Source organism: Stigmatopora argus, chromosome 1, assembly GCF_051989625.1.
Source record: "Stigmatopora argus isolate UIUO_Sarg chromosome 1, RoL_Sarg_1.0, whole genome shotgun sequence".
In the NCBI taxonomy this organism is placed as follows: domain Eukaryota; kingdom Metazoa; phylum Chordata; class Actinopteri; order Syngnathiformes; family Syngnathidae; genus Stigmatopora; species Stigmatopora argus.
The window spans coordinates 11,439,409-11,460,717 of record NC_135387.1 but is presented as its reverse complement, the minus strand read 5'-3'; the positions used below and the strand labels follow the sequence as shown (position 1 = coordinate 11,460,717).

General features: G+C 48.1%; 1 protein-coding gene across 5 annotated transcripts; it reads right to left on the bottom strand.

The window, feature by feature from the left end:
* Nucleotides 1–334: 334 nt before the first annotated feature.
* mfsd6a (major facilitator superfamily domain containing 6a) lies at nucleotides 335–21,133 on the bottom strand. 5 transcript variants are annotated; one of them, XR_013299616.1, is made up of 9 exons: nucleotides 20,862–21,133; nucleotides 18,729–20,166; nucleotides 17,207–17,304; nucleotides 16,078–16,239; nucleotides 15,488–15,586; nucleotides 15,127–15,419; nucleotides 14,004–14,032; nucleotides 13,409–13,615; nucleotides 335–482 (listed from the first exon to the last, which is right to left on the bottom strand). XR_013299616.1 is itself a non-coding variant. In XM_077596373.1 (8 exons), exons 2-8 carry the CDS (start codon nucleotides 20,162–20,164, stop codon nucleotides 13,513–13,515), a joined length of 2,220 nt encoding a protein of 739 aa, XP_077452499.1. In that variant the 5' UTR covers nucleotides 20,165–20,166; nucleotides 20,862–21,133; the 3' UTR covers nucleotides 12,964–13,512. The 5 variants fall into 5 exon arrangements, 3 of the variants coding, with proteins under 3 accessions (XP_077452499.1, XP_077452520.1, XP_077452511.1); XR_013299617.1 differs by lacking the exon at nucleotides 14,004–14,032 and having other exon boundaries at nucleotides 20,862–21,131; XM_077596373.1 differs by lacking the exon at nucleotides 335–482 and having other exon boundaries at nucleotides 12,964–13,615.
* Nucleotides 21,134–21,309: the final 176 nt, after the last annotated feature.

The following is a 21,309-nucleotide window of genomic DNA, read 5'->3' as shown; positions in this document are numbered from 1 at the left end:
TGGAGTTTGCACGTTCTTCCCAGGCTTGTGTGGTTTTTCTACAGTTTCCTCCCACATCCCCAAAACATGCAGGGGAGCCTAGTTGAACACTCTAAATTGCCCTTTGCTGTGATTGGTTGTCCGTTTCCTGGTGCCCTGAGATTGGCTGGCCACCAATTCAGGGTGTCTCCCGCCTGGTGCCCGAAGTCAGCTGGGATAGGCTGCAGCACCCCCTCCGACCTTTGTGAGGATAAGCTTTTCAGAAAACGAATGAATGAATAACTGATTTATTAATGGCTTTTAGAGTCGTCCATAAACAAAGTCCCAGGCTTTTATTTTGCTGTTCACTTCCCTTTTTGCTTTTCCTCTCGGGCGCAACTTGACAAGCGGGATATTCCGCTGCCTCTCTCTCTCTCCACGTCTTCTGTGAGCCTCGCGCCCACGCTGCTCCCCGTGTGACGCAAATCCGCGCGTGGGTGGACACACCGGGCGTGGGAGGCTTTCTGCACGGAATACCAAACACGAGCAGGTTACACACCCACACACACAAATGGACTTTTGCAATCCGAAACGCACAAAGTTAATCTCAACATATTATGACCACTAGCATATTCACATGCATCTCTTTGTGCCTCTTTTTACTTCCATGGCTGATTCAAGTTAATTGTAACTTGAAAAACGCCCCTCATTGCAGTTCATTAATTTGGGATGTTTAACTCTTTCGTGGACAGCTATTCAAAAGACCTTGAACCCATTTCACGGCACGTGACACTTTTTGGTCATGATTTAAAAGTAATTATTATTGTATATTATGTTTATTATTCATCACAATTGTGATTTTTGAGGTGGAGAGTGGTTAGCGCAGGGGTGGGCAACCTATTACAGAAAGGGCCACAGTGGGTGCAGGTTTTCCTTTCAACCCATAAAGAGGACACCTTTTCACCAATCTGTTGTCTTACAAGTACAATCAGTGGATTGCACTCAGGTGCTTCTTGTTTTCTGCAGAAATCCCATTGTTCCGTTGTGTGTGCTGGATCAGTTGGAACAAAAACCTGCACCCACCGCGGCCCTCGACAACCGGTTTGCCCATCCCTGGGTTAGCGCGTCGGCCTCACAATTCTAGGGTCGAGGGTTCAATCCCAGGTCAGTCCTCACTACGTGAAGTTATTATGTTCTCTCAAGCGTAGGTTTTCCCCAGGTACTCCGGTTTCCTTCCACTTCCCAAAAACATGCAGGATAGGCTGGTTGAATATTCTAAATGGCCCCCTAGGTAAGAGTGTGAGCGGGAATGGTTGTCCGTCTCCTTGTGTCCTGTGATTGGCTGGCCACCGTTTCAGGGTGGCCCCGCCTGGTGCCCAGTCAGCTGGGATAAGCTCCAGCACCCCAGGCGACCCTTGTGAGGATAAGCGGTTAGAAAAATGCATGTTTTTTTATTTTATTTCATAAATCAATAAAAAAAATAGGGGCCTACATAACACGCTAAAGTATTCAACTCATTTTATACCGTTGGTGGCAATAGACATCCAATTCATTAAAACTCAGAGAAATGACAGTGAATGTTAATCTTCAATGCCATTGACAGCACTAGAAGTCCAATCCATTTTTTTCCAATTTTTTTTCATCCACCTTTCTCAGCCGAAATGGTAGGGTGACTAGGTGTCTGAGGCAAAAGTATAACCAGGATCCCAACCTCTTCCTAAAATGAAAAATGTATATTCAAATGGTCTCATTTATGAATTAACTGCGCCCCCGATGGTGGAGTGGTTCTTCTGCCTGACATTGGTGCAGGCAGTCTGGGTTCGATTTCCACTCAGTGATTATGAGCGTGAATAGTTGTCTGTCTCTCTGTGTAACCTATGGGTGACTGGCGACCAGTCTAGGGTCTCAACTGGGACAGGCTGCAGCAATCTCTGCAACCCTTACTACGATGTGCGGTACGGAAGATGAATAAATTAACTCCCTGAACATTGCCTCCAAACAGGAGGTTTTTTTTCACATGTAAAATCAACATTTAAAAAGAATATTTTACAAATTTTCAATATATTTTAAGCTGGTTATTTTAAAAAAATCATTTTATTCATACGTTCTTTTCCCTCAGACCCACCTTTAAATCTAAATCCTCGTCTGAACTTGTATAGGCGTGCATGTGTGTGTAATATTACGTTGCTGTGACCTTGTCACTCATGCCATGTGCTGCATAAGAGCAACAGACAAGAAGAATTCAAATTGTACAGAAGAGGGCAACATAGCGTTAGCTTGTTTTGACCTCGTTTTATGCCCCTGTAACGCTTGCAGTCCTGCACGTACGCCAGAGTACAGGAGAAAACTAATTAAAGCGCCGGCAGCAAATAAGATGTCGAGGTGGGTCAATGCTGGGCCCTCTTGTTCTCATAGTCGTTGTTTCTAAACATCGTGCCGATTTATACGCAGCCATTCTGTCAAAGTCAACCTCCTCAACTGAAGTCGACCTTGGCGGCTCACGCTGATATGTGCTTAATATCGCCCTGAACTGCTTCAATTGAAAGGGAGTTGAATTTAGTGAGAATTTGAAAAGCGTGGAAGGAGTTGGCCTCCTACCTTTTCATACTCCCGAGGTCCTGTCAATCATTTGAAAAGCGTAGGTGTGACTTTTAATTTATTTGTGTCTGTTGGCGTCCGCCCTCCTACCTGCTGAAAGTGAATGCGCCTCATTTGGCAGGAAGCCTCATCATATTTCACTTTTCGTTTTTGCGGCAGCTCGCCGCTCCCTCCTCCTTTGCTTTTTTTCCTCTCCTTCCTCGCCTTGCCCCCCGAGGAACAAGCCATTTCAATGACACGCCCACGCCTGGGCCTGTCAGCCCCTCGCCCTGTCAGAGCACCCACGCCGCTCCCAGACAGCCCACATCCACAGCACTCGAGAAGTGCCTTTAATCCAACTTCCCCTTCAGAGGAGAGAGGAATTGGGGGGGTTATGAAAGTGCTAAGGGGGGTGGGGGACACCAAAAAGCAAAAACGTCCCTCCTCATTTGAAGCCAACATGGATTCTTAAGTTTGTCGACGGGCGTGGATGCCGATGGCAAAAAAGGCAGATATGGAGTCTTAAAGTAGGCAGCTTTTCCATCAGGCACATTGTGTGTGTGTGTGCGTGTGTGTGGCTTCTACTTTGTGTCTGTTAAGTGTGGGATGTATGAGCAGCTTATGTCTGACTGAACACGTGTGTGCTGGCGTGGGCGGAAAGTGTGTAGATGTGAGTGCGTGTATTTGAGGACAGAGTGTGTGCGGACATTTTGGGTGAGGTTGTGCGTGGGCGTATAATACGTAGGCGGAGGTTATTTGACATACAGATGGAGACAGCTGCGTGAGTGTGTATGTACGTGTGACTTTCAATAGGTGTCTGGTGCGCGAAAATCCTCAAAGTGGAAAGTGCAAATGACAATGGTGAAAACACACAGTGCAATCTTGATATGCGTCACGCCCAGATACACCGCGACCGCGGCAGGCAAACCAGCCAATCGTCAAGGGCCCCGCAGAGCTGACAAGACTACGGAAATTCCAGGCCAAACAAGAGAAACAAGAGACATGTCAACTGTTTGTTTACAGTGTTGGATGCAAAGTGATAATTAATATACAGTCAATGCATTTAAATGAGAGACTTTGGCTATTGGATGGCAACTCTGAGTCTGTTTTGGCTAGTTTTAGCCTAAATCAGGGAGAACAGAGTGGTAGAAAGAAAGACAAGCTGGAAAACTCTTTAAAAGTGAGCCCTGGCAAAAATAGCCCGGATGACAAATAAAATGACATAGGTCATTTGGATTCAGAAGGAGAAGCAGGAGCAGTAGAAGAAGAATGATGGGATCTAATGTACAACTTTGTGACAGCAAAGCCCGTCATTTAACAAAGATAGACTTTGAATTGGTCGCCAGCCAATTGCAGGGAACAATCAGACAGACAAACATTCAAGCTCACATTTATAGGTGCAATTTAGAATGTGCAACCATCTTACTGTGCATGTTTTTGAGATGTGGGAGGAAATGGAAGTACCTGGAGAAAACCCACACAAGCCCGGGGAGAACATGCAAACTCCACCCTCAAACTCTTGACCCTAGAACTGTGAGACAAACGCGTTAACCACTCGCAACCCGGGCCACTTGGAACTTAACAGTAGTTCATATAAGGGAAATCACTTTTGCTTGTTTGTTGGTAATGTGCACGGTGTACTTGTCAAATCAAGAATTTTGGATGACCATCACCACTCGTTTACTCCCGTGATGTAAAAAGCCTTTTTGTCTTGGTGGGATATTGGCTTGAGCTTCCATAGCAATGTCAAATCCAGGTCGGTCCACCTGTGTGGAGTTTGCATGTTCTCCCCAGGCCTGCATGGGTTTTCTCCGGGTACTCCGGTTTCCTCCTACATTCCAAAGACATGCATGGTAGGCTTATTGGACACTCTAAATTGCCCCTAGGTATGAGTATGAGCGTGAATGGTTTTTCGTCTCCTTGTGCCCTGCGATTGGCTGGCCACCAATTCAGGGTGTCCCCCGCCTTTGCCCCGGAGTCAGCTGGGATAGGCTCCAGCACCCTCCCCTCCCCCCCGCAACTCTAGTGAGGACAAAGCGGTTCAGAAAAATGAGATTACCTTGATTTATCCAGCGTATAGTCATGATTATTATGGTTATTCTCATTTGTAGTAATGATAGTGAAGGGCAAAATACATGGCCAAGCAACAACACAGGCCAATTGTAAATTTTACTATTGGCCACAGACGGCTATAAAAACAGACAGAGGGCCACAATTACCCCCAGGTTGTAATTTGGACCCTTATGTTGTGTATAAGTCAAAGCAGCTGCTATCAGACTGAGAGGAGAAAAAATGGAATTGGAGAACAATGCTGGCACAGGCATGATTTACATGATTATTGCTGTGAACTTTTTGATGTGCAGCCAGCAGGCTGCAACAACAACAGCAGCAGCAGCATCCTGGGATTAGAGCCGCCGCCGCCTACCCCCCACGCACACGCCCACCTCGCCAGCAAAAGTCCCTGACTCAATTAGAAACAAACCTCTGCAACTTCCTGGCACATAAGTACCTACATGTGGACCCACCCGCTTCAATGGGCGCACAGTCAGTGACATTCATGCAAAGAAGAGTGGTCTGCAACACAAACACCTTTAATTACAGATCACATCTCACGAGGGGGCGGAGGCACACACTGCACCTTGATATGGTCCACACACGCTATGTGAGCAATAGTATTCCAAAACAATGCTTCTACAAAGTGAGCTGTTAGCTCTGTTCCGCCACATAGATGAAAGGAAGTAAAAAAAGCACCAACAAAAAAGAATGATCAAAGTAAAAACACTGATTCAATTCCTATGGGTGGAGTTTGCATGTTCTCCCCAGGCTTGTGTGGGTTTTCTCCAGGTATTTTGGTTTCCTCCCACATTCCAAAAACATGCATGGTACGCTGATTGGACTAAATTGCCCATAGATATGAGTGTGAGGGTGAATTGTTTGTCTCGCTGTGCCCTGCGATTGGCTGGCCACTAATTCAGGGTGTCCTCCGCCTCGTGATACGCTCCAGCACCCCCAGCCACTCTAGTGAAAATAAAGCGGTTCAGAAAATGAATGAATGGTTAAGTGTAAGCCTCAAAATTGACCGAACCATAGTAATTGCCTGCTTTATCTCATTTTTGCACATTCCAGGCGTCAAACATTAACATATACTTTTTTTTCCAAGAATCAATAAGTAGGATACAATCGTGAAGCGGAATGAAATCTATTGGATATTTTACTTTTTTAACAAATAAAAATGGAAAAGTGGGGCGTGCAATATTATTTACTTTCAGTGCAAACTCAATCCAGAACTTCAGTGAGGATCTCTGAATAATCCAATGTTGACTGATGATGACGATAAATAGAATCCACCTGTTGAGTTAGTTTGATTTATTTAATGAGGGACAGCACATATTAATGAACTTATTTATATTCATGTTAATGAACATATAGTATATGTAAATGTGTAAGATTGTAGCCAAGGGCTAATTTCCATCTTTATTCCCTTGTGTAGGTTGAAAATAGACGATGACACATACTAGATACACATACACATAGCAGTTTTGGACAGCGTAGTGATCGCAATTTTGTTCGTCTAACAGCCAGGGTTTAAGGTGATTGGTGAAAAGGTTCAGAGACGTAAGTTAATTGTGTGTATTCATGTCTCCATATTATTGAACTTACTCTGTGATCCTCTCAGGGTTCTCTTTAAAGTGCAGAGAGCATCCGATCATGCTCATAAGATACTTTAGGTTTTTTTTAACTGACAAAAATGCACGCAATATGGCCAACAATCATATAGTATTCAAAGATGCAATGGAGAAAAGGGGTGGGTGTGAATATTTTCCTCTTTGTGGGATGGCACAACAGAAAATAATTGTGTAGGACCGGGACAGGGAGAATTGTCATTGAAGATACATTCTGTTATGATCGCGCCGCGTCGTGTGACGCGATCGTGGAAGTAGGTCGACCCAAATGCAGGAGGCAGGAGAGGACGAGGCATTAGCGTGATAACGAGTCCTTTAATGCATCAACCAAAACGTGCAAACAAGCGTGGCCGCATGCGGCGCGCATACGGACAGAGGCGAACAGAAAGGCAGCAGCATAACGACCGCTAGCTACCGCTAGCAACTGCTACTACAGTCCATGGTAGAGTGATGATCCGGCGGCGTGTGATGACGCGTCGCTTACTTAAATACAGGAACCGAAAGTAATCATTGGATTGGCTACAGCCGGTACGTGTCGACGGCAACCCAGGAGGGCCAAAAGGGCACTCCTGACAGTACCTCCCCCCTAGGGGACGGATTCCAGACGCCCCAAAGCCAAATGTCCATGAAAAAAAAACGGAAAAGCAGCCAGGGAGGGCGGGCGGGAACCGTACACTAGGTCCGGGGGGCGTCCGCGCCAGCCCGTGAAGCAATGGGAGAGTGACCGGTTCGGCGGGCGTCCGCACCGGCCAGAGACGAGGCGAAGACGTGGTCGGTCCGGCGGGCGTCCGCGCCGGCCGATGACGAGGCGTGGGCATGGTCGGTCCGGCGGGCGTCCGCGCCGGCCGATGACGAGGCGTGGGCGTGGTCGGTCCGGCGGGCGTCCGCGCCGGCCGATGACGAGGCGTGGGCATGGTCGGTCCGGCGGGCGTCCGCGCCGGCCGATGACGAGGCGTGGGCATGGTCGGTCCGGCGGGCGTCCGCGCCGGCCGATGACGGGGCGTGGGCATGGTCGGTCCGGCGGGCGTCCGCGCCGGCCGATGACGAGGCGTGGGCATGGTCGGTCCGGCGGGCGTCCGTGCCGGCCGGTGACGAGACGTAGGAGAGGCCTCTCCAGCAGACCTTGGCGCTTGGAGAGGAGTGGGAGTAGCCGGTCCTGCGGGCCTCCCTGCTGGTGCCTTGGGTGCTGGCCAAGCCCCCTCCCTTTAACAGACAACGGAACTTTAGCATGGTCGTCGGGTACCTTACCCTGGCTGTTCGGGGGGTCGCCTGCCCCCTCGGTCGGGAGGGCAGGAGGGTCACTCTCGCCGTCGCCGGGCCCCTCGCGCAGAGGCGCCGGAGAGTCCCTCTCGCCGTCGCCGGGCCCCTCGGGCAGGGGCGCCGGAGAGTCCCTCTCGCCGTTGCCGGGCCCCTCGGGCAGGGGCGCCGGAGAGTCCCTCTCGCCGTCGCCGGGCCCCTCGGGCAGGGGCGCCGGAGAGTCCCTCTCGCCGTCGCCGGGCCCCTCGGGCAGGGGCGCCGGAGAGTCCCTCTCGCCGTCGCCGGGCCCCTCGGGCAGGGGCGCCGGAGAGTCCCTCTCTCCCTCGCCGGCCCCCTCGTCCAGGGGCGCCGGAGAGTCCCTCTCTCCCTCGCCGGCCCCCTCGTCCAGGGGCGCCGGAGAGTCCCTCTCTCCCTCGCCGGCCCCCTCGTCCAGGGGCGCCGGAGAGTCGCTCTTGCCTTCGCCGAACCCCTCGTCCAGGGGCCCCGGCGCGTCGCCGCCACTTCCGGGCGGGCAAGAGCTGGGCGGGAGAGAGCGGGGCAGGAGAGAGCGGGGCGGGAGAGAGCGGGGCGGGAGAGAGCGGGGCGGGAGAGAGCGGGGCGGGAGAGAGCGGGGCGGGAGAGAGCGGGGCGGGAGAGAGCGGGGCGGGAGAGAGCGGGGCGGGAGAGAGCGGGGCGGGAGAGAGCGGGGCGGGAGAGAGCTGGGCGGGAGAGAGCTGGGCGGGAGAGAGCTGGGCGGGAGAGAGCTGGGCGGGAGAGAGCTGGGCGGGAGAGAGCTGGGCGGGAGAGAGCTGGGCTCGAGGAAATCAGCCGGGGTGAGGCGGAAACCGGGCCGGCCGAAACCGGCAAGGATGTAATCTACCAGTCTGGGACTTGGCCAAACGGAGCTCGGCAAAACGGAGCTCGGCAGAACGGAGCTCGGCAGACCCGCCGGTACCGGAAGCCTGGTTCGTGGCTTCGGCACGGGTGCGACAGGCGGCCCCGGTGGCAATGGGAGTATTGTGCGTGGCTTGGGCACGGGAATCTGTGGAGCTGGGAGCGGCGTGGTCGGCCGCGGAGCTGGGAGCGGCGTGGTCGGCCGCGGAGCTGGGAGCGGCGTGGTCGGCCGCGGAGCTGGGAGCGGCGTGGTCGGCCGCGGAGCTGGGAGCGGCGTGGTCGGCCGCGGAGCTGGGAGCGGCGTGGTCGGCCGCGGAGCTGGGAGCGGCGTGGTCGGCCGCGGAGCTGGGAGCGGCGTGGTCGGCCGCGGAGCTGGGAGCGGCGTGGTCGGCCGCGGAGCTGGGAGCGGCGTGGTCGGCCGCGGAGCTGGGAGCGGCGTGGTCGGCCGCGGAGCTGGGAGCGGCGTGGTCGGCCGCGGAGCTGGGAGCGGCGTGGTCGGCCGCGGAGCTGGGAGCGGCGTGGTCGGCCGCGGAGCTGGGAGCGGCGTGGTCGGCCGCGGAGCTGGGAGCGGCGTGGTCGGCCGCGGAGCTGGGAGCGGCGTGGTCGTCCGCGGAGCTGGGAGCGGCGTGGTCGTCCGCGGAGCTGGGAGCGGCGTGGTCGTCCGCGGAGCTGGGAGCGGCGTGGTCGTCCGCGGAGCTGGGAGCGGCGTGGTCGTCCGCGGAGCTGGGAGCGGCGTGGTCGTCCGCGGAGCTGGGAGCGGCGTGGTCGTCCGCGGAGCTGGGAGCGGCGTGGTCGTCCGCGGAGCTGGGAGCGGCGTGGTCGTCCGCGGAGCTGGGAGCGGCGTGGTCGTCCGCGGAGCTGGGGGCGGCGTGGTCGTCCGCGGAGCTGGGGGCGGCGTGGTCGTCCGCGGAGCTGGGGGCGGCGTGGTCGTCCGCGGAGCTGGGGGCGGCGTGGTCGTCCGCGGAGCTGGGGGCGGCGTGGTCGTCCGCGGAGCTGGGGGCGGCGTGGTCGGCCGCGGAGCTGGGGGCGGCGTGGTCGGCCGCGGAGCTGGGGGCGGCGTGGTCGGCCGCGGAGCTGGGGGCGGCGTGGTCGGCCGCGGAGCTGGGGGCGGCGTGGTCGGCCCAGGAGCTGGGAGCGGCGTGGTCGGCAGAGGAGCTGGGAGCGGCGAGGTCGGCCGAGAAGCCTGATCCGGGGCTCGAGCGTCCAGGCCCTGCCTTTGCTTCTCCCTGCGACGTGGCGCTCGCCGCCGCCTCCGGGAGGGCGTCACAGCATGCCGACCACCACGTGGTGGCCCATCGTAGCTGGCCAGCCAACCAGGTGAAATACTTCGCTGCTGCGCCTCCCCAAAAAAACAAGACGGGCGGTGTTCGAAACTCCTACCGGAGCCCCCCCGCCGGCCGCCACGCGGTGGTCCTGTGTAGATGGCCCGCGGACCTGGCAGATGCTGGGCGGGGTAATCCGGGTCTGAGTAGTCGGAGGGGAAAAAGCGATCCTTCTCCAGTGGGGCATAACGTTCAGCGTCTTTAGTTGGAGCGTATCGGATTCCGTATCGGCTAAGAAAATAGCCGTCCCAGACCGAATCTCCAGCATCCAGCTCACCTAGCCGCTGGCCGTCCTCCTCTTCAGAAAGATCGGAGCCCCAATATCCAGCCTCTAAGTCTATTAGCCCCCCGTCGTCCTCACCTTCAGAAAAGTCCGTGTCCCAGCGGACAAAAACTTGGCGTTCCAAAGGGGCCGAGGGAGGCTGGCGTCGACGAGCGCGTCGGCTCGAGCGTGGGTAGCCTCCCGCTGGGTCCATTATGGCCGGATCATTCTGTTATGATCGCGCCGCGTCGTGTGACGCGATCGTGGAAGTAGGTCGACCCAAATGCAGGAGGCAGGAGAGGACGAGGCATTAGCGTGATAACGAGTCCTTTAATGCATCAACCAAAACGTGCAAACAAGCGTGGCCGCATGCGGCGCGCATACGGACAGAGGCGAACAGAAAGGCAGCAGCATAACGACCGCTAGCTACCGCTAGCAACTGCTACTACAGTCCATGGTAGAGTGATGATCCGGCGGCGTGTGATGACGCGTCGCTTACTTAAATACAGGAACCGAAAGTAATCATTGGATTGGCTACAGCCGGTACGTGTCGACGGCAACCCAGGAGGGCCAAAAGGGCACTCCTGACACATTCATTCATTCATTTTTTTTAACCGCTTATCTTCACAAGGGGGTGCTGGAGCCTATCTTAGCCAACTCAGGACAGCAGGCAGGGAACACCCTCAATTGGTTGCCAACCAATCACGATGACAGTTAATAGCCAAACGAACAAACAAAATTCTGAGACACCAAGCTTTGTAGTTAATCTACTAATGGAAAATGTGACATTTTTTGTTGATTGGGTTTTGTGCATATAATTTCAAAACGCAATTATGTTAACAGAAAGACGCTTGTAATATGCTTAAAATTTCACAACAAATGGAACACAGTGAGAAAGCAGCAGTAATCCCCCAGCCCCCACAATGGAACACTATGGGATCCCTGATGTATATTTGAAATCACTGATTGAGTCATGTGCGGCTGCCCTTTCACACCTGAGACCAGAGATGCGTAGGCAGGAGGTGAAGGAAAGTAACTAATGAATCTGAAGTTATTTGGATTTTTAAGAATATTAAATCTGCATCCCCTGCTTATATTTGTATATATAGTTTATTCTTACTTATGCAGATACAAAATCCAAATTGTTACCAACTCCAATTTGAAAATGCAAAACTCTCAAAGTCATCCATTTTTCTTTAACTTTACATTTGTCTCTCTTCAGCGTGCCCATGTGCTCAGAAAGTTACTTGGCACAGGTGAAGGCCTTATCTGCAAAGTATCAGATCTCATTGTGGATTAGTACCTAAGCATCTGTTAAGTATGGGTTTTTTCATGTTTTGGTGTCTGGTGTTTTTCCCCTCTGTGTCCTGTCCTTGTTATTGCCCATTGAGTTCACCTGTCGTTTCCCCACCACTGGTGTCTCTCCTGCTCGCTGCCTCTCATTTCACCCATGTTTCTAATTGTCTCATCAACACATGTCTGTCTATTTAAACTCTGTGTGTTTGTAAGTTCTTGTTGATCGTCTGGTGGTCTGTTCATGCCCTGTTTAGTCCTTTACCTGTTCTACATTCACATCCAGTGCTCCTCGTTCCTCCTGTGTTTTCCTTGTAAGGTTTGGTTCATTTGTCTTAGTTGTTAGTTTGTCACTTTCCCCAGTTTTTTTTAATTAAAGGCCTTGTTTGTTTTTCCTGGACAACTACAAGTTATTAAAGTTTCATCAGTGCTCCCTCCCTCCCCTTGTCTGCCACTTCCCTGCATTTGGGTCCTACTACTCCACAGAGACTTATAGCCAACTACTGGCATTGCAGTCAATGTTGTTGCTAAAGGGGGTTTAAAGGATAGTTGTATTGACATGCACCACTTGAAACCGCAAGTTGTGCACTTACTAGTTGACCATTGAAGGCCAATGGTCATGGCTGATATTGATTCGTACAATTAGACAACCGGAAACACCCTTTACAGCCAGGGGTCTCCAAAGTATTCCAAAAAGAGCCGCAGTGGGTGCGGGTTTTCGTTCCAACCTCGAAGAGGAAACATTTCCACCAATCTTAGAATTGTAATCAGTGGATTACAGTAAGGTGCTTCTTGTTTCATCCGAAACCTCATTGGTTATACGGTTTGTGTTGGACCGGTTGGAACAAAAACCTGCACCCACAGCGGCCCTGAAGGACCGGTTTGCAGACCCCTGCTTTACACTATAACAACACATCTGAATTAAGAAATCCACATTACAATAATTTTAAAAAAAGTAATAGGGAAAAAAAGCTCTGCCTATCTTTTAAATCGTCGTTTTCGGGTCATTCCATGGTCATTCTTGACTGGGGTCCCAGTGGATCTAAAAAAAAGCCTGCGGTTGAAATGTAGTATTTTTCTACAGTCTTTGAGTTCTGCTTGTTAAGGAGCAGCATGAAGCCTGGGGGTTTACACCAACAAATTCACTTGACATTTCATTCCCCCCAACAATAGTCTACTTTTTGAAGAAGATTAATACTGTCCTCCCACACACGCCAATCTTAAGTAGGCGCACGACGACCTCAATAACCCTCGACATGCAAACCGCTGGGGCCTTCAACATTCATTCTCAGTGCGTTACTCCCACCAATTGGTCACAACAAGAACTTCAACAACATTTTGCCTTAAAGGAAATGTATTTCTGGTGTGCAATATATAGCCTTATTTTTAGTCTTACTGTGTCATGAGAACTTTTTCAAATTCGAAATGCGTCAATACTTTATCTGTGAATTTTGAAAACAAAAACAAACAATAAAACTATAAATACACCGCTAAATAATGAAGTAAAATTCACCAGTAAATATGTGCAGAGACAAGAAAGGTGTATGAGAACTATCATTGCACAGCACCTTTGCACTATTATCTTTGAATGGCTAATTGGTAATCTGTAATTATGTGTTACTTTCTAAATATACTTTTGAGATAGTGGCTTGCTTTAATTGTCCTACTCGAGCAGCTTTATATACTAGTGACAAATTCCATGGAACATATTTGGGTTATAAAGATGATCCTGAAGTCAAAACAGTCGTTGTGGGGTTTTTGATAAAATATTAATAAACGCAATAAACATTTGTGGTTTACAAGAATTGTTTATGTACAAACAGATGAAATGGGCCTTCAGTGACACATGGACAGCATTTTGTATTCTTTGGCATTTGATTTTAGCTGTTCACTTAGGTGTGTTTGATGGCAAGATTCCCCCCATAATCTATCATCTCCCCATCTCGAATTCAAGATAACATCGATGTGGATTGAGGACAGGCTGGATTTAAATACTGTTGCAAGCATTACAGTGCTTTACTGGGAATGTATAAGATAAGTGGAGTTAACTAACTGTCAATCCAACAGGAATGTTCACAAAAAAAGCAGATTTTGGGTGAAGAAAAAATTCACCCAGCTTCAAAAAGCCCTATATACAGACCAAACTCTTAAATTAATCTTAAATTAAACCACCATCAAATTACCTTACTATAGAGGCACTTTGTCATCAGGGAAAGCATTTACCGGTCTTCAAGTGACAGGAAGTTCAACTCCTGAGATTTAAAGATGTTTTTTCATGTTGTCTTTGTTACAGTCTGTAGACGTATGGTGGGCCCCTCCTGTCCATGTGTGGGTGCGACGTCGCCCTCAGCAGCGTTTTGAGGGGCCGGTACTGCCGCGTCGTTAGGAACCTGACAACCAAGACAAAACACAGTTGACACAGCTCGTCTTTTTTTTTGCTCACACATTCACGTCAATTTTGTGCACACAACAAGGAAAAGGCAGGAAAAAAAATGCACAGTTCATGCATGGACAACTAGCAAGGGCTGCCAGAGATACATTAAGATTTTCTCAGTATTGTGTATACGTGTATATGTACATTTAGGAAATGTTGTCATTTGTGAGATTATAAAAAAACTTAGACGTTTAAACATTTACAGTATAGTTTTAATCAAAAGCAGGTGTAGAATAAAACAAATTATATTATAAACCGTGAAAGTCTTATGGTGGATTACACCCCTGATCATATAGAACACCTCTAGTGCACGCTCATACACACACAAACATGGAAGGACTAACTTCAGTGAGGTGGCGAATATCTCACCTCTCTGCAGCCATAGTTGGCCACCAGAAAGAGAAAGGAAGCAGTAGATCAGAAGATTAAAAGTTTCACACAGGAAATAATTGCAATTTGAAATATCCTGTGAAGTAAACAGTACTGGAAATACAATACGAGTAAAGACCTTTTTACTATGGCGTCAAAAATGCATACAGTAATCCCTCAAATATTGTGGGTACTGTAGACCAAACATGGCCGCGATAATCGAAAAATCGCGAAGTAGGGTCACCCCTATTATAACTACCCTTTTTTTTCTTTAGTGCCAAGTCCTATAGTAGCAAGAATGGCTTCCGCTTATGAGTTTCAGTGTGGATTTTCACATTTTTATGAACTTTACATTTGTTTTGAAAAAATTACTAATTAATAGCAGAAAAAAATCGCAAAGAAGTGAATTCGCGATACTCGCAAGAAGACTATTACGGTCAGGATGGCAAAAGAGTAAACACTCTCCTATGATAGCACTAGTAAGAAACCCTGACATGTCATTTGACCAAAGCAGAGTGATTTAGAAAAAAAGGGCGAATGGCCTGAATAATTATATTAGCCTCTTTTTTATTTTTTTATTTTTTTACAACCACTATTTCATAAAGTTAGGAAATCATGCAAGAAAGAATTGCATTCTATGGAAATTGGAGAATGGAATTACAACTATAATTTCAGCACTTTCCAACAAGTAAACTGATTAAAAATGACTGTACATGTGGTGGAAGTTCAGACAGTTGATAAAGGCAAACGAATACAATAGGTGTGGCCGGACTCACCAGGTAATTACATAGCCTGATGCCACCCTAACGGAATACAAACAAGGATCCCCTTTACAATATAACTTATTCTTTAACAAAAGCAAAATGAAGGTCTAAGAGCAGGAAAGGGGATTGAACCAAAGTGTCAAAAAAAAAAATCATGAGTGGACAACTGATTGTGGAACTTGAAACACACGTTTTTGGTTAGGTTGACTCTATTATCAGCTAGATGAATCAGGGGCCTACTGTTTACAAACATTATGAAAAGGTTTAACAAATCTAAAAATGTCTACAATTTTGAAATTGATTTGATGTGATTCATGAAAGTGAAATGGTTCACCTGTAGTGGTTGCGTCTCACGTGGTGGCTGTCCAATCTTGGCCATGTTCACCATCTCTGAGATCTGGACAATAGCGAAGGCGATGGTGACCCAGGGAGCGCCCGAGAGCACCCAGGCTGTCCGGGTTATGTCCTCCTGCTCTTCTTGGTACTTGGTCTTTTTCACGGGGAGAGGGACAACCTGGTTGTTGACAACTTGGCTTCCTCGTGTGCTCTGGTTGTTTACCAAGTCAATTGTGGCAATGGGAACAGGACTGGATGGGACCGGAATGTTTTCTGCCAGCATTTTGTCTTCTATTCGAAAAAAGGAGAAGACAAGTTTGATCTCTGACTTGTGAGTTGACGTATGACTTCCTACCCACCCTTTTCTTCTGTTTTGCGTGTCAGACACTGGATGAAGGTGAAGATGAGAAGTATAACCAGGGAGGCCATTCCAATGCCCCGGAATGACACCGCAGCACCTGTAAAAATTGAATTGCCTCCTTGGTGAACTTTATTGGACATCAATCGCTGTCAATGGCATCCTATGATTTGCTACAATTACATCAAAATGTAATTATAGCTTTAGAACCTTCTGGTTTTTCCAGTAACGAGCCATCACCTCCTTTTCTTTATTTGTTTTTTTGCTTTGAAGGTGGGGCAAAATTATAAAACTTCAAATATGCCGCTGGTTGAGTGAGAGCAAAAAAAACAGTTAATGTACTACTATAAAACCCTCTTCTAACATGGACAAAGACAGTGACTTATTTTGAATGAATGACAAATGGGTTGAATGATAAATTTTCGGTTCTTTTGTTGCTAAAATACAAGAACTGCAAGTCCCTCACACTATACTGAAATGCAAATATCAGTAATTTCTCTGAGTTAAGAGTTCAACCGTGTGTGTGACAACATTTCTTTCCATGACAGGTCTTCATAGAAAAAAAATTGCTAAAGGGCTGGAGCATCATACCAAAATAACCGACCAGCAGTCCTCCCACCATGGCACCGCAGCCGCGGCCGAGCCCGAGATGAAGACCTTGCAGAATTCCCTGGGCGGACGTCCTGAGAGCTGGCGGGACGGCGGCGCTCAAGAAGGAAATACAAGCGGCCCAAACTGAGGCGTGCGTCACACCTGCATCACAACCACAAGTCAAACAACATCACATCACTATCATTTTCAATGGATTGGGTGCTTGTATATTCACATTTGTACACTACACTTAGCTAGATGGCACTAAATATCTATTATCTGATGCCAGTACAATTTTGTACATGAAGTCTATTTTATATTATATTTCACACAATGATCTTAAATATATTAAAGACCTTTGAGAGATGAAATATTATAACTGGACCGTTTCCTATACTCAGGCTCCAGGAAATGACGTCATGGCAACGAGAGTGGAATGACGACACATTCGGCCAACTCAGCAAACATTATGAATAAGGACCATAAAGTGAGATCCGTCTACGCCTACAAAGGGTTAAAAGCTTATGACACAAGTCTGTGCTGTTTTTTTCTCTTGGGTTCTGAAGTGGGACACGAGGGGGCTGGTCCAGATTCGATTAATGCTGCATTGAATGTGCTCCCTGAAATGTGAAGATAAACTTTATACGTGAAACTAATTGAGTGTGTCTATTCTTTCAAGGGAAAAGCAAATCCACACACTGATTTGGAGTCAGAACATACATGTGGTCAAAATGTGACCAGGTTTCAGCATATTATAAGACTAACAATGAAACATTTTTTATGCAAATACAGATACACATACATAAATTAAAGTTTTGATCCCCCACCCTTTATAACAGCTACTGACTGCAACACAATATTATTCTTGATGCACAACAAATTGAGGGTTCAAAATGATTCTTTGGGGATAACATAATTTAATAAAAGTTTTGAAAACGGAAGTCAAGGAATATATACCCGACCACGGTACAAATTATTTCAAAAAGGGACTTGATAAGAAAAGACTTGCTAGCAAAATCTTAATTCAGCAGTGATGAGTTTTGGTTGCGATCTTATCGAAAAACACACATGAAAAGATTTTGCTGGAGACCTTGAGCTTGTTCCCACACAAAGCATGTACCCATTTTACCTTGAAGGACCTCCATTGGCAGCACAGTCCAGGCATTCTGCAGGTATGAGATGTACAAGTATCGAGCGGTGTTGCAACCCAAGCCAATGTAGAGTACCCTGAGGTCAAAAACACATCCGCAATTAATAACTAGGTCAGGGATGGGCAAACCGGTCCTCGAAGGCCACTGTGGGTGCAGGTTTTTGTTCCAACTAATATAGCACAGACAGTTTAACCAATGAGATTTCTGCAGAAAACAAGAAGCACCTGACTGCAATCCACTGATTGCACTTGTAGGACACCAGATTGGTGAAAAGGTGCTCTCTCAATGGGTTGGAATGAAAACCCGCACCCACTGTGGCCCTTTGTGGAATAGTTTGCCCACCCCTGAACTAGGTGATGACTTCATGTAAAAAAAAAAAGAAAAAGTAAATGAATTTAAAAAAAGAAAAAGTAAATGAATTAAAAAAAATCAACAATGCTTGACATGAAAACTATAAATGCAAACATGACCAACCCTAAAACCACAAATTTATCAGAAGTCCGGATCTGTGTTTGCTCAGAATACACACATTCACACGTTTGCAGACACACACATTTACATGCACGTGAAAGCTAGGTGCAGTGCTTCCACAGAGACAGGTTGGAGCTCCAAGCATTGGCATCCACATAGAATGCAGGTACGTATTCATCTTCCATACCACGCATCCTCGTAAGGGTTGCAGGAGTTGCTGGAGCCAATTCCAGCGGACTTCGGACTAAAGACAGACTACACCCTACACTGGAGAATGCAATTATGTGTGAGCTTTCTGTATTGTCATCCACACAGAATGTGAAGGCCTGGCGCGTGCTTGCAAAAGTTGCAGCTGACCTCATATTCATCACTACCTTGATGCCAAATTAATTATGGTTTGGGAATATATGGTAGCTATGGAATTTTTAAACAAGAATCTGAAACAAAGCACCCAGTGGTTAAAAACCAGTCATTTCCCTTGCACAATTTTAAAATTGTAACTGCACTTCTTGCAAAAAAATGGTGATGAATAATATATCTATTTAAAGACTACACTATTGGTCAAACCCGTATTAATATATTGTGGGTCATACTATAGTTATCTTTAGATTTAGTGGGCTATCAAGACAGTCAAGGGATAGTGACCAATACAATTGTTTGTTGTTTTATTTTACCTTGATTTAGCCAGAAAAGTCCCGCTAAGATTGACAACCTCTTTTTCTAAAGGAGACCAAGACAGTGTTTACATTGCTACATTGTAAATTTGGAATTCACAGTAAAACTGTTTCAAAAACTCCCAAACCATTGGTTACGGGGAGAAAGAGTAAAAATAAGTGAAAATTTGTATTTGTCAATAATCGTTTGGATTTTAAATACATTACCTTTAATGACTGTTTTTGGCTCTAAATGAGTAAAATGATCTGGCAGGCCCGGTCCCTCCAGCTATGAGTTGGACACTCAGCATCTATCTATCCTGATCTCCTCGACACACAAATGAAATTGGGGTGCAAGATACAGTGAAGATCTCACCTGACGTGTCCCACCAGCTCGATAAACTTGTGACTAGTGAAGTAAGCTGCAAGCTCCGAAACATGACTGAGGACTGAGCAGACACCGAAGAGAGTGTATGTGCCGTGAAGGTCTTCCAAGTGCCAGTATAGGAAGCTGAAGACGAAGCCGTAGCCGAAGCCCATGAACCAGGCCACGAATAGAACCGAGCCGTAGCGCACACTGCACAGCAACTTCAAAAGGTCGGTGAAGTGGAACTCCTGATGGACAACGGCACTAGTGTTGGCTGTATCCGAATCAGCCGATGGCTGGGCGGTGTCCGGCTCCACCACCAGACCCTCAGGAACTTCCTGCCGATAGTCAATCTCCTTCTCAAAGTAGAACTGAGTTGCGACAACAAACGCCACACCCATGAGCACACCAAAGACGACAAAGGCGATCAGATAGTTGCGTAGGCGGACGTCCGGCAGGACGCAGCCGAGGCCGTCAACCTCTACGCTGACGTGCGTGTGGTCGATCCAGATGCCCACCAGTAGCATGGCCAGGCCCCAGCCAAGAGAGCCCCACATCCGCTGCAGGCCGTAGCGATCGCGGGCCTTTCCGAGGTACTGCAGCGTGACGGTGTCCACCAGGGTGATGGCCGGAGCGCTGAAGAACTCTCCGACGATGATGACCAACAAAATGATAAGGAAGATGTTCTCCACTTGGGCGTTGTCATAGACAATAAGGTACTCCTTTGGATTAATTGTCGGAACAGGTGTGGCGGTTGTCGTAGTTGTGTTGACGGTGGGTGGTGTATGATTGACACTTCGCTGGGATCTGTGGATCGGTAGCTTAGTGAGCCAAGTGAAGTCGAAGAGGCTTCGGCGGACGCGCTCAGATGTGTTGTTATCCTGTGTGAAGTTTCCGGGTGGGAGAGCTGTGGTCACTGGGGGCGCGATCGTCACGTCGGCATCCTTCTCCACGCATTTCATGTCCGCCGGCTTCACAAAGCCGATACCACAGTTAAACACCAACCAGCAGAAGACCGAGAAAAGCAAGAGAGCCTTCCCTTTCTTGAAGCGGTCGGCCACCACCCCCCAGAAGGGCGCGCTGCAGAACTCGATGAAGTAACGGATGCCTACCAGCAAACCGCTGCGACTGGCAGACATGCCCAGCTGCTTATAGTAGACCGCAAGCAGCGGGTGCAGTGAGCCGTAGGCTGCGTAGAAGAAGAAGTAGAAGATTTTGGAAATGAGCAGGTGAGTGTTGATGCGGAGTAACATTGCTTTGCAGCAGTCCAGAGGGGCGGAAGGCCTGGCCTGCAGGCTTGCCGGCAGCTCGGCTGTGGCGGAAGGAACGGAAGGCTCTGGAACATTGCTCTGCTGCAACGACAGCTTGTTAAATGCCCCCGCCGGCACAGACTTGTCGTCGTCCTCATCATCGGTCAAGATGAAGGTCTTGTCATCAACTGGCATATCTGCAGGAAAATGACAACATTAGGACCTTGATGAGCCTGCTGAAATCATTTGATTCAAATACAATGGTCCTTGACTCCCAAACTCTGCAAATCTAGGATTTTTCCAGTTACAGCCAGCTGCTTTAAGTTAGTATATCATATTACTTTTCGACACTATCATCATAACAGCAGCACCACTATTTAATTTATTAAGCTGTCGTTGTTTAAATTACTGTAGCTGTTGTGCTTGAAAATCTACATTCTATTATATTGATTCCCAGTCTGTCCTAACAAGTAGCCATTCACATTACATAAGTAAATACTTGTATTAATTCACGACATACAAAATATGATGAGAAGCAAATGGCCTCATTCATTTTGGCCGGGAGCCACATGCGGCTCGAGAGCCGCATGCTTCCATATCGTTACTAACTAGTATGTATAGAATCACGATGGGCCTCTTAACAGACACAAAGTGGCCCATTCGCCACAGTTTGGAAACCAAACGTCACACCGACGCGGAAGTACTTGATTTCTTTAGCAGCTTTAAAATAGTCAGTCAAGGCAAAGGCGCTCATTATAGAGCAAAAAAAGAACATCTGGAAATTGATCACCAACTGAAGAGGGCATTTAATACTATGCTTGACAAAGCGCACTTGCCCCATAGCCAATAAAAAAAATAAAATAGTGGAAACAAATAACAATCAATTGTTTACCTGCTTAGGTCACCGATCCCATTCACGTCCAATTATTATTAAACACGTTCTCGTTCTAATTTGCGCCCGTGGTAGTAAACCATTTCCACTACAGAGGTCCTTACAATTTCTACGTCTGTCGATTTATTCTAAAACACTTTGCCGAATTGAGTCGATTTAGTAGAGGTGCCCTTTTATCACCGGCTCGTTTTGTCTTTAATCGTGGCGAGCTCGTCTAACCGGAGTTCCCACCTGTCCTAAGCGGACGGCAGCGTGAAGTGAGCTATGTTGATTACCATAAGCGTCCGCAAATGACTTTCAAAATAAAAAGCCATGTCACAATATATACGCGTAATATCGTTACTACTGTAATACGTCGACAACATAATTTATGACGCATTTTCTCGAACTAGATTAAGTCCATCTCCACACAATGTTGCACACGCACGTAGATTTAAATTGATTTAGC